The following is a 13,610-nucleotide window of genomic DNA, read 5'->3' on the forward strand; positions in this document are numbered from 1 at the left end:
TGTCACACTGTGGGAAGGAGCTCCACACACAGGAGAAGTGGGAAAATATGCCCACTGGTGCAACAGTTTTTTCCCAGAAAGACTTTTTATCAAGGATTTGTGTCACAGTGCTTTAGAGTCTTTGAGATCCAAAACGCTAGCGGGAGACTGACACATCAGAAACTGAGGCAAGAATTCCATTTTCAAAGCCGGAGCACACTCCTAGAAAATTCCTCTTCTGAGACAATAGCTTAGTTTTTCTTCTAATACATCTTTCTACAGTGACTTTCTAGTGACTCCCAAGCACATATGGAATTAAAGAGCAAAATCCACAAATATAAACACTATATTAAAAGTATCTTAATTTACATATTAGTAATACTTTGTTCTTGATGTAAAAATTAAATAAGAAGTGTTCTGGGTAAATTAATCAGTTCTTAGAGACAGTTCAAAGGTTTTTCAGCATTCCTGTGACAAAAATTCAGGACCACTATCCTCCCTCTGCTTTCAATATCACAGAAGGAGGCCCTGCTCTGCTCATCCCGTGATGAGTTACCAAGCAACAAATGGCCATCACTAGTCTAAAGTCTACAGAAATCATGCAAAGTTGATTCTACATTGCACATGGTGCCCAGCCATGCTCCAACAAATGCACAGGAAAAGATTCTGGCTCCCTTCTCCCTGGTCCCATCATCCAGTTTCTGCTTCCTGCTCGCATATCTGGCCCTGTTTTGCCCACTGTTGTGCCATGCTTTCTGTCTCTGGGGCCTGAGAAGATAAGAAAACTTAGAGGAATATCAAGTTTTTCTAAAGCTGTCTGTCATAAGACTTTTCTGTGTCTTGTTCTTAAAAAGCCTGAGTCATCAGGGCACAAAAACAACTAAAGCAAGTCACAAACACTTTACAAGGAACATTAGAACAATGTGTGAGTAAGTTTCTGCACTCTGTGGCCCAGGAAAATCTACAGATACTGTAAGACTCGGGAACTTACTGGCTTCCCGCTCACCCTGATGCCAAGCTCTAAAGCTGAACCTTTATATGACAAGATCTTATCAGCATGTTCTCCCCCCCCCCCGTGAAAATTTTCCAAATGACTTTCTCTGTCAATGAAAAGCTCAGCAGGGAAAGAGATGTTCCTGTAGATTAGGTTAAGAAGCACATGCTGACCCTCTAGATCTAAAGCCAGTCTTCCCCTTTAGATGGTAATCTACTACCAAGAATAGCAAATTGAGGGACAATCAAAACAGGGTGGAGAAGAGACAACAAATGGCCTCTGTGAGGTTTTATCTAAGTGACAGTAAGTAAATGCCAGGAAAAGGAGAGAGAATGGAAGTGTGGGATTCTCAGGTTAAGGTTATCTAATGTTTTCAAGTTTATTGTTGCACATGCGTGGGTGTTCTGTCTGCATGTACGTCTGTGCATCATGCACACACAGTGCCCATGGAGCCAGATGAGATCACTGGGGTTACAAAAGACTGTGCGCAGCCTAGTGTGAGCTTGGAATTGAACCCAGGTCTGTAGAAGAGCAATAAGTGCTTTTAGCCACTGAGCCATCTCTCCAGCTCTGAAAACATAAACATTTTATACTCAAACCTGAAAGATAAATTTAAGTAAGTGTTTCAAAGCCAAAAAGTAGAGGCCATGACCCAGGAATCCACAAGAATGACCCCAGCTAAGTAATAGGGGAGAGGGTGCCCAAACTGCCCTTGACCTGTAGTCAGATTGATGAATATTTAAATGTCATCATAGAACCTTCATCCAGCAACTGATGGAAACAGAGGCAGAGAGCCACAGAGGAGGACTGGGCTGAGCTCCCAAAGTCCAGTTGAAGAGTGGGAGGAGTGAGAATATGGGCAAAGAGGTCAAGACCATGATGGGTTCACCCACTGAAACAATTTACCTGAGCTAATGGGAGATCATCAACTTCAGCTGGACAGAGAGGGAACCAGCATAGGTCCAAACAAGACCTTCTGAATGTGGGTGAGAGTTGTATGGCTGGGAAAGACTGTGGGGTCACACAGTGGCACCAGGATTTATCCCTATTCCTTGTACTGGCTTTTTGGGAATCTATTTTCTTTGGATGGATACCTACTCAGCCTAGATAGAGTAGGGAGGGCCTTGGTCCTACCCCAAAGCAATGTGCCTTACCCTCTCTGTGGAGGAGTGAATGAGCGAGGGCGGGGGAGAAGGGAGAGAGTAGGTGGAGGGAACGGGAAGAGGGGAGTGAGTGGGAACTGGGATTGGTATGTAAAATGAAAAAAAAAGATAGTTTGTTTTCTTTTTTAAAAATTTAAATAAGTGAATAATAAATATAAAAATAAAATATGTAGGTTATGTAAAATAAAATAAATTTAATAAAAAAGAAATTGGGTACACCAGGGTTTAGTGCGTACATGTTCAGGATAGTATTGTCTTCTTCTTGGCTAACTGTTCCCATAAGTATAATGAAGCATTCCTCTTTATCCCTGTTTTACTGTGAAGTCTCTGCTATCAGATATGAAGATACTGGGGTCTGTTTGCTTCCTGTTTCATCTAATGAAAGCACTTCTGATCATCTTTTTATGGCATCTTTAAAGCTAAGATGTGTTTCTTGTATCAACAAGTTGATGGGTTTTGTTCATTAAGAAACAGTAGGTCTGTGTCTTTTCATTGTTGAATTGAGGCCATGGGTATTGAAAATTATTATTAAAATGTGTGATCGTTGTTTTTTTGATTTTTGGTGGTGATGTTCCTATTCTCGGTGGTACTTTGTGTTTTTATCATTATGGCTTCATAGTCTTTTAGGACTTGGAGTGCAATGCTCCAGGCTCTTCTGACTTTCAAATTTTACATTGAAAAATCAGTTGTTATTCTTACTGTGGGTTTTTCTTTATATGTAACGTGTGTTTTATCTCTTGCAGGTTTCAATACACTTTCTTTTTTCTGCATATGTAGTGTTTTAACTGTGATACGCTATGGAGATTTCAGTTTCTAGACATCTTTTGTGATCTGTGTGCTTGTTAAAAGTGTCGGTGTGGATGTGTCTTTTCCTCAGTTTGGAGAATTTGAAGAAATTGTTGAAAATCCGACCTATGCCACTGACGTGGGATTCATTTCCTTCATCTATGCCTGTAAATTGAAGGTTTGGCTTTTTTTTTTTTCATGATTGTCTTGTAGTTTCTGTATATTCCCTTCTTGTGGTGTTTGGTTATTTTTTTACTTTTAAAATTTCTTGCTTACTTTGCTCAAATGTTCTCCTTTATCATTGTCTCTTCATATTCTCTCTTCTGCTTTATCCATTCTACTTGTGTTTCCTTTGCATAATTCATATTTTATATATTCTTCAATGTTTCCATCTACTCACTGAATCCCATTCTCAAGTCCTGGTTGTCTCTGTCATTTCCATCAAACTTATGTTTGTGTTTTCTTGGACATATACTCAGGCATTAATTCTTCTTAAGAGCTTTCTCCTTAATTTCATTGAGATGTTGTGTGTGTGTGTGTGTGTGTCTTCCTTGAACTCTTGATAACATTTATGATTGTTCTTTTAAATTACATGTCCTGGAGTCCAACTTGGTGACTCTAATTGGCAAAAATTTCTATAGCACTAATAAGTTCCAGAGAAATTTGCTGTCAATTTCAAGTTTTATAGTATTGAAATCATAAAAGACTCAGAAGCTATTTTAATTTGTAAATTTTTGTTTTGTATGCCTTTGTTCCTTGATCATTTATGCTGTTGTTTTTTTTTTTTAGCAATAAGTCTGGGCATGTGTACTTCTTTTGTTAGATCTGTGTCTGAAATGGACAGAGAAGGTTGAGGCAGAAGAGTGGATGTGTGGGTGGATTGGGCCTTAAGTTTAAAATGGTTTGGGTGGAATTCAGTCAAGTAGGCAAAGAGGACTGGATTGGTGTGCAGAATGTGTGTCCTGGTCTAAGCCTGGGTTACATCTGACTGGGTGGAGAAGTTAGCTATGCCATGGGAAGGGTCTGTGGGTGCTAAGTATAAAACCTGGGTCCTCTGCACCAAAAGCAACCAGTGTTCTTAACCACAAAGGCATATTTCTGATGGATGAAAGTCTACAGCAGAATTGATGGAAACCTGGGTTCAGAGTTCACCTAGTGATAAAGCAGATGAGGTTATTCCAGGCTCAGAGTCTGAGCAAGTTACATGTTTATCTGTACTCTATTCTTGCCCTGATCAAGGATTGCACTGTTTTGGATGTAGTTTGGTGTTCCTGACATTTCATTTTTGTGTTCTTTATATATTCTGAACCCTCTGTCACATGGACAGCAGGCAAAGGCTTTTCATCATTCTGTAGGCTGCTTCTTCACTCACACAGGGCACACACATTTTTCTCCTTTAATTAGGTTCCACTTGTCAGCTGTTGGTCTTCATTTTCTGTCCCTGAAAGGTGTACTACATTTCCTGGTTCTCCACTGAGTTTTGTGCAGGGTGAGAGATAAAGCTCAAATTTTGTTTCTCTGCAAGGACTTATCCAATTTGCCCAGAACCATTCGCCACAGGGTCTTTTTCCCAAAGTATAATGCTCATTTATTTGTCAAATTTTAGGCAGTTGTAGGAATGCGGAATTATATCTGGGACATTTCTGCCCCATCAATCACTGTGTCTGTTTTATGCCAGCGGATGCTGTTTTCATTCCTATAGACCTCTAAATCAGAAGTGTCAATACTTTTACAAGTATTTTTGTTGTTTAGTGTTCTTTTAGTTACCCCAGGCTCTGTCGTATTTCTATATGAATTTTGAGAAATGTCTTTTTCAGTTCCTTGGAGGAATGGTGCTAGAATTTTGCTGTGGATTGTGTTGCCTTTGGTACTTAGCCATTTTCACAACACTAATCTCCCAATCCATAAGCACAGGAGGTTTGTCCATCTCCTGCTGTGTCCTGTGACTCCTTTCTCTGGTGACTGCTGTGTAATCTTTCACTGCTTTAGACTGATTTGTGCCTTGGGTTTTGGGTTTTGTTTTCTTTTGAGGCTTTAGAGATGAGATGGTTTCTCTGGGTTTTTCTTTGTTTTATTATTAGTATATAAGGAGACTAGAGTTTTAATGCATACATTTTTAATGTATATATGTTTTAATACAGCACCCTATGACTTTGATCAATGTGATTCTCAGCTATAGTTTCTGGTGAGGTCTTTTATACGTAGAATCATGTCACCTGGAAAGAAAGATACTTTGACTTCCTGCTTTCCTCTTTGTTTCGCCCCCTTCATTTGTCCTATTTCTCAAGCCATGATCACAGACACCATATTGAACAGAGTGGAAAGAGTGAACATTCTTGTTTCAGTTTTAGTGGAAATGCTTCAGAGTTTGTGCCACTTAGCACGATGCCGTGTGAGGTATTGTTGATCATTGTCTTTAATGTGCTGAGGAGTGTGCCCCATCCCTAGATTCCCCCAGCACTGTTATCACAGAGTGACAGGGGTTTCACCCAAAGCCTTTTCTATGTGATATGCCGTATATAGACTCAAGGCTAGAAAACACATGATCATCTGATTAGATGCAGAAAGTGCACAATGACAGAACAGAGAACACTGATAAAATATCCTACAGTTAAGAATTATCGGAAAGATAGAAATCATACAGTAAAACATGAAATATGAAATAGTGTGTCTGAAGGTCAAAAGAGAATATTAGGGGGAAAGAGACAATAATCACAGTACACTGAAGACACCCTCTGATTCAAGGAGTTTGTTTTTTAAACTAAGCCCTTCCATTGTTTATTACAATGGGTCGGCAACAACACGAGGGTCAGAGGGATAGAACCCCACACTTATTTGTTCTTCATGCAGATCTTTGGGGCCTGCCAGCCCTCGGGGCGTTCTTCAGCACTGTCTCCAGCCAGGTGGACTTCAAATCTTTATCAAATCTGGCCTGCTTCCTTTTCAGATGTCCTTCCCAGACTTTATGCCATAAAATTGGGGGGTAGGGGGGAGAGCCACAGAGTCTGTGCAATAGGTATCGAGCAGTTAGCAAATTCTCTAATGCACTGAGGGCCACCTTCCTGAGGACCAGAAACTCCTCAAACTCCAACTGGGCCCCCATTACCAGAGAGGGAGGCAGCCTGACTTGGGTGTGCAGACTGCCAACTGTAAAGGGAATCCAAAAACAAGACTACAGATCACCCATGGAATAACACCAGTAATGACTGAAACCTGCCCAGGGAATAACCCTGACCAGCTGTGGAGTCAGTCATGTTGAGTTGATGATGGACCCCAGGTGTTCAAATAAGACACAGAAGCAGGCCAATAGCACTCAGCAATCCCTCCTCTCCAAGCTCCCCAACAGCCTCTTGCTCTCAAGAGTCCAACCAGCAGACCTAACCCCATAACGGAGTTGTTTTTAAGTGTGGGGTGAAAAAATAATCAATAGAAGTATCACAGAAATAAAGGAGGACCTTTATCCAAAATAAATATCAAATATCTACATATAAAGAAACCATCAAATTCTCAGGAAACCTTTGAAGGGAAAGGCTTAGTTTTCTGTTGAGGTACGTGGATCAACCTCTCCTTTAAAGACTTAGTTCCAGAGAATCCCAGAAAAATGGCATCACGATCATCAGGTAAAATTCCATTCAAGTTGGGATCCATAAGGACCAATATATCAGCCACGAAAGGGCAAATCAGAAGGTTTATCAACACAGAAGGGCTAGAACTCTTTAATTAGTGTGGAAGTATTTGATGATGTTCTTTTACCAAACTGACAGGAAATCTAGAAAGGGCAAACACTGTTTTGGATCAGAAGCCAACTGAAATTTATATTTTTGAATATTTTGGAGGGATGATCAGAACGCTGCTCAGAATCCCCAGAATCCAGGGTTTTGTTGAAATCCCCCTGCTCATCTTCCTCTCAGGTGAAGGTTCTGAGAGAGGGCAAACTAAAGTTTCCTCTCTGCACACTCCAAGCTTCCAAAGACTCCCTGGAACAACTGGGAATTAAATAAGTGCCCTTGAATTAGAGAGTGAAGGATTTAATGCTGTTGAAGATTCACAATGGAAAATCCCATGCCTTGTAGGAAGAACAAGTCCTGTCTTCACACTATTAGGAGAAAGATGAAGCCAAGAAGAGAGAGTACAGAATTTTCTACCAGAAGAATAAATTCCACCCCTGAAACCAGCACCTTTTATACAAACAAGAAGACAAGGTATGAGGCCCACAGTAGGAACACAGATAAACACAAAGGACAAACACCTGCCGGGATCGGGCAGTAGACTGTGTAGAGTGCTGGGCCTCCTCTCCTAGGATTTCCGAGTAAATATAGACAGAGATCCTAGACGGGGCTACCTTGCCAGGAAACCTTCAAAGCTCCCTACCTAGAAAACACAACAGTCTGATAGGACACAAGAATTCAGGGTTTCTAAGGCAACAAACTCCAGGCACAGGCCGATGGGACACATGCCCACAGGACTGGAGCTCTCTCAAGACAAACAGTCAGAATGCGGGGCAGTCATTAGATCTTCTTTCTGGATCTCAGCTCCTCCCTTTCCCACATTTATGAGGTTTTGCAGCCATACCTCTCTATAAATCTAGCTGCACTCAGTCTTTAGGATTCTGCTTTCTCCTCAGCCTCCTAGGAGTTTCCAGTTCTCTCTCTTCTCTGTTCCCAGGCTGCAGCTACCATGAGGATGTTCTGCCTTCTGTTGCTGATACTCAGCCTTCTCTCTCTGATGACCAAAGGTAAACACCATCACCTGTTAGAGCAACTCTCCATGGCTACGGAAACACAGACTAAAGAGTGCTGGACAATGCTGTTCTGTAGGCCTGAGGGAGAAGCAGGACAGCTTCCCTGGGTGCAGTGGCTTGCATTGATGCCCTCAAAGTCTCCCTATTTCATTAAGGGCACCATCCATCCTTTATTTCTTCCCATGACAACATTGTTAAACTGTAATGAACTTTTTCAAAACTCGAGAACAATTACTGCCACATTCTGAGGCACAGGGTCCCAACACAAGACTCTTTGGGTACATAAGCTATAAACCTAGTGCGTTAGTTACTTTCCTAATGACCAAGACAACTATAGAAGGAGTTCATTTTAGCTTATGGTTCCAGGTAAGAGTCTGCCCTGCCAGGGAACCATCCCCGCAAGCAGCAGATATGGTGGAGACAGTAGGATGCTAAGAAGTCATAGGATTTACCAAAACCATGAAGATGTTATGGTGAATCCTTAACATCTCAAAGCCCGCCACCAGTGGCACACTTCCTCTAGCAAGTAGGTGGCACATAAAACCCCCCAAACAGAGCTATCATAAAGACCAAGCTCTCACATGCAGGAGACCATGGGTGAGGGGCATCCCTCTCATATTCAAATAGCCACGAGTCATGAAGCAAGGACGTGGTGGTCACTCACCAAGAACACAGAAAACCATTAGCACAGCTTTCCCTTGCAAGACTCCGTCGCACAGAGCAGAAGCCATAATAAATTCCAACTGTAGAAAAATATAATGCCGTCATAGAGTACCCACAATTTCATCATGACAGGAAAGGATGTCAAGTTCCAGTAGAAGTAGGGCTAGAGATATTGATGAGCTGATTGTCAAGTGGTGTGGGCAAGTCTGATTAAAGAGAGACATCAGGAGATCGGTCAAGATGTGCTCACAGACCTGGATTCTGCTGCGGCATTTCCAAACTGAAGACTATCACTCTGCAGTGTGGTAGAAGAAGTTTAATGGGATCGGGGGCATCATCTGAGCTCCCTGCATCTCTCATGGACTCTCAGTAGGAAAAAAAAACATGCTATGAGTTTTGGGGCCCTGATGCATGAGCTGTTCACACGTCTGCTTTCCTTAGTTGCCTCCAAGATTGGTTATCTTGGGAGGGAAAATTCCCTCCCACGTGATTTGCTGAGCAGTGTCTCCCATCTTCAACAGGAGTACTGAGGTCAATGCAGCTAGAGATGTGTCCTAATCTCTGGGTTCTCTTCGTGCAGGTGTTCGCAGTCACTCTGATACAATCCATATCAGGTTCAAATGTATACCGAAATCAGCAGCCGTTTTCGGTGAGAAATGCCCTTTCTACGGCAAAGTGGATGGCATCTGTAATAATAAAGGATCTGCATGCTGCATGATACCTGTAAAACAGACTAATATATAGAGCACTAAAGCCATGGGAAGGATATTTTGCCATTATTTCAATAAAGTGAAACTCCCTTTCGGGAAAAATGTGCTTTTTTTTGAAAGAAAGCAAGTCCTGTGTCTCCATTTGAAATAGGTTAATAAATGTGGGGATAGAGTATGAGTCTTGGGACCAAACAAGAGCCAGTGCATTCAGCCTTCTCAGACTGGAGGAAAGAAGACCAGGCCTTCAATAGTGTTACTTTCGACAACCAGCCAAAGCTGCTGCCTAGGGCAAGTCTGGGTCTGTGAACCTAGAGCAGCCAGGGTCTGAGTTGATGTTCATCGTTCCTGTTACCTCTGAGGAGTGTGCGGTTACCCAGAGTCTGGTCAGTCACCTGAGTGTAATCATGTCTGGTTACATAGTTCTGCTGCAGCTGGAGTCTGTGCCCATGTCCGTGGCCCGTGTTGCCACCAGGTGGTGGTATAGGGAAGGTCATAGAAATCATACATGTTGAAATCCTTGGGCCGTGCTGAGCCTGCCCAGCCCTTCCCTGGCCATGAGAGCGCTGGCCCTGCCCCTCGCTATACACTATAGCAGGATAGCTGGCTCCGCTCCTCATGGGAGAGCTGTCCCCCAACTCTGGAGAGATGGTCTCACCCCTCAACACTCCCATAGAAGAGCTGGCCCTGCCCCTCACCCGAAGGGGCTAGTCCCAGCGGTCTACACTGTCCAGTTCAGTCACCACCCAGGCCCAAATCCTGGGCCTCTGGTTGGCCCACCCTAACATCTACCCCATCTATGACCTGCTGGAGCTCATGAAGGAACTAGTTCTGTAGAATGAGAGCCACAAGATCTCCATGACTCTGATAGGAGTTTCGGAAAAGGTCCAGTGACGATGTGTACCAGAGGCCAGAGGTCTTGAACCAGATAGATCAATGATTCATTACAATGGACATTTGTGGGTGGGGCTGATTGGACAAAGGGGACTATGTGACACACTGCAGCTCCTAATGCCACTAGGACAAATGAAGAGATGTTGAAGAGGCAGGAGAGATGGAGGAGCGAAGTGAGGTTCTTTTGTTTGTTTGTTTTGTTTTTAATGATTTTGGGGGGGTTCTTTTGGGGAGATGCTACAGGATTGAAGAGTGGCTACGAAGGAACAGGGAAGTGAGTGGGATCAGGGTGTATGATGTGAAACTCCCAAAGAATCAAGAATTATAAAAATTATAAATTTATTATTATAAAAATAATAGTGTCAGCAGGGCACTCGCCTTTAATCCCAGCACTCGGGAGGCAGAGGCAGGCGGATCTCTGTGAGTTCGAGGCCAGCCTGGTCTGCAGAGCAAGTACCAAGACAGGCTGAAAAACTACACAGAGAAACTCTGCCTCGAAAAACCAAATAATAATAATAGTGTCACGGGGCAATAGTAAGGGTGGCATTGACTCGGATGGAGGACGCCTGAGTGGATAGAGTCAGGAAACATGTACTGTGAGTCACAGCGTGTACTTTTGAGACAAGCTATTACCAAAATCCATTCTCTTTAAAGAAGTTGGCTTTTGTTCTATCGTCTCTTTTACCTGACTATTACCCACACTAATACAGAAAGTATTCTGCTTTGTTCAGTGTCTGCCAACGTATAGATTCGACTACATGTTCTTTACTTGCTGTGTGTTATGATGTTTGACCACTCTTCAAAGTAAAGCAGGAAAGCATACACAGGGGGATGACAGTCTACTACCCCATCCACAGTCAGTCCTACAGTGTCCCCTAGACGGATCCGTGTGGTGTGCAAACTACAGCGTGGTGTGAAAACTATAGCATGGTGTGTAAACTATAGCATGGTGTGCAAACTAGATAGCCCCAAGTTTCCTCCTCTTTTGAGTTTGCACACTTCAACAAAAACTACTCTTCCTCCTTGGTCATCGCAAGGGCAGTTGTCAAGCAACTAGGGGCTTACCAGATAGAAAAATAAAAGCCCAGAATTTATCTAAACCAACCCATTTAAACTAAAGACCGTGCCCCCATGTGGTAATTTGAATGTACTTGGCCCCTATAATCTCATAGGGAGGGCACAATTAGGAGGTGGGTTTTGGTTGGAGAGGGTATGGCCTTGTTGGTGAAAGTGTGTCATCGTGGGGGCAGGCTTTGAGGTTTTTTTTTTTTCTGCTCCAGATACCACCAAGTCCGTCACTCAGCTTCCTGTGACCTGCATATCAAGGTGTATATCACCATGCCCGCCTGCATGCACCCACACTTCCCATCATGATGCTAATAAACTGAATCTCAGAAACTGTAAGTGAACAACCCCAGTTAAATGTATTCTTTGTAAAAGTTGCCATGGTCATGGCATCTCTTCACAGTAATAAAACCCTAACTAAGACACTCCCTCATCCCTCAGTTTCCAAAGGAGTTTCAAAGTAGCTCTGCTATGTGTTTCATGTAATCACACCCAACTGATCATTACACAAACAAACAAAAAAAGGAGTTTCATCTAGAAAACCTATGCATCCAGAATCTTGTTTGAGTCAAGTCCTAACACCGTCACTCAGCCAAGTTAATAAATAACCTTAAATATCAAATTGCCAGTTACCTATTCTCCTGGGCATCCTGTTCACAGCACAGTAAAAAGACATTTATTACCTGTGACCTCCACACCTTAATAATCCCAGTTGGCTTTAGCCATTAAAGAAAAGCTTATCAGAGAAGCATCTTCCGTGAAAACCACCTGAAAGGACACTGTGCTTGCACAGAACGAGCTTGGATCTCCATCACTAGCCGTAAACGTGCATGCAAATGCTACGGAAAGTGAAGGACACAATGTGCCCACGCAGAACCCTCTGCCACGGAACGATGCTTTGGAAACCGGGGCTGAGATGTTTGGGGTGAACATCGGCAACAAGAAAGATGTTTGATGTTTAAGAATTACTGGCAAATGAGACAAATAAGTAAATAAATGCGAAAGGAAAATGTAAGTGGATAAAGTCTGAGGAGTAAGAGGTGAGGGAAAAGAAGATAAAATAAATTCTTCACACACTCAAGAAATTCTCTGATGAAGCAAAGTAGAGAAAGATTGGGGGTGGGGAGAAACCAGTACTGCAATACCTAAGAATTATTGTTGAAAATGTTTCTATACATAAAGAAATAAATATTTTCTAAACTGAAAGAGAAAATTTCAGTAAAAATATTTTACTGATATTCTGAGGTTTTAAAACTTCAGAATCTATATTTCACAACGATTGAGTGCGTACTTAACATTATCCCTATTTTAAAGGAAAAGAACACTAGAGTACAGAAAGCTTAAATATTATTACTTAAAGTTACATGACTAATAAATGGAAAAATTTGCATAATCAACCAGAGAGCCTAATTCTCTAAGATCCATGTAATTGTCTCCCTAATTGTCCTTAGGATATCAACAACGAACACGAGAAAGAACACGCGAGGCTAAAGTTCCTTTCGATTTCACCGGCCCTCAGCCTTCCGACAGGAATTGTGTGTCTTCGAGACCTTTAAGCCTGACCCCTACATCCTACCCGCTCCATGGGCATCACTATGAACTAACCAGCATGTCCCCACTTTAGAGCAGATGCTAGGCAGATCATGGAAGCTAGCTGACCTCCTGCAGCGGTCACGGGCAGAAGCTCCCGGAAGGCACTTAGTCAACTTCATCCTTCGTCGCAAAGATAAGCTTACAGAATGTTCGCTGAGCCCTCACACTAACTGTCTTCGGGGAGCAGCGCTTCTTTGTAAGAAAATACCTAGCAATGCTTGCCCTGTTTGACGGGTGGGGAAACAGTGAAGGAGAAAATTCTTTAAAGAGGGGGAGACAGCTGCGGCAGAGAGAACTTTCATCCCTCAACCATCTTAGCTCCTGTCCAGGGACGGGTGATGTCTAAACTGTCCTGTAGGAACGGGAGGCTGCCAGGCCTCCTCTTACAGGCTCTCTGAGTCATTTTGACCAGAGACAGACTAGCATGGGCTATGCTGCCAGAGAACATTCAGACTCTCTAACCCGAAAAGCCCAGAAACCCAGGCATGAGGTGACAAGGGGGGCCTTCCACAATGAAAACAAGATCCAATGCAGAGGTAAACCTGAACGCTTACCAACAGCACTGGAAATGCCTGGGGACACACAGCAGGAGGTCTAGTTAATGGAGCTTTACTGGGGCTCATCTGTGAGATTATGGGCGGTGTAGGCTCCCTACAAATACCGCTGCCATCCACCCTCCTGGGAATCCTGAGACTCTCAGCCTCCCAGGAGTCGCTGGTCCTCTGGGCAGTCTGAGTACTCCTGTCCACCATGAAGAAGACTCTGTGCTTACTGCTGCTGGCATGCTGCTTCCTCTTCTCCTATACCACCCCAGGTAAGCCTGACAACCTACACAGGACGAGCATCATAGAGGCAGAAAACATGACCGCAGGGAAGTGATCCTGGCAGGAATTCAGACCAAGTCATAGGCAGACCCAAGTACTAGGCAGAACTTGGAGGAAGTGTCCTGTAAGGAAGAGATTCTATCTCATCCACACAGGGGCAGCTTCTGACCCACAGACAAGAACTTAAACACTCATCAAAGC

At 43.1% G+C, this 13,610-nt stretch overlaps 1 protein-coding gene across 1 annotated transcript; it reads left to right on the forward strand.

The window, feature by feature from the left end:
• Positions 1-7,599: 7,599 nt before the first annotated feature.
• On the forward strand, positions 7,600-9,070 carry LOC126498255 (beta-defensin 50-like). Its single transcript, XM_050136682.1, has 2 exons — positions 7,600-7,657; positions 8,907-9,070. The coding sequence occupies exons 1-2, from the start codon at positions 7,600-7,602 to the stop codon at positions 9,068-9,070; spliced, it is 222 nt and encodes a 73-aa protein (XP_049992639.1).
• Positions 9,071-13,610: the final 4,540 nt, after the last annotated feature.

The sequence above is a fragment of the Alexandromys fortis genome, unplaced genomic scaffold (genome assembly GCF_014885135.2).
Source record: "Alexandromys fortis isolate MF-2015 unplaced genomic scaffold, M_Fortis_MF-2015_v1.1 scaffold_3, whole genome shotgun sequence".
Lineage (NCBI taxonomy): Eukaryota > Metazoa > Chordata > Mammalia > Rodentia > Cricetidae > Alexandromys > Alexandromys fortis.

Coding starts and splice junctions, on each gene's coding strand:
- LOC126498255 (XM_050136682.1), top strand. CDS start 7,600: ATGAGGATGTTCTGCCTTCTGTTGCTGATACTCAGCCTTCTCTCTCTG. Junction 7,658..8,906: donor TCTCTCTCTGATGACCAAAG/GTAAACACCATC, acceptor CTCTTCGTGCAG/GTGTTCGCAGTCACTCTGAT.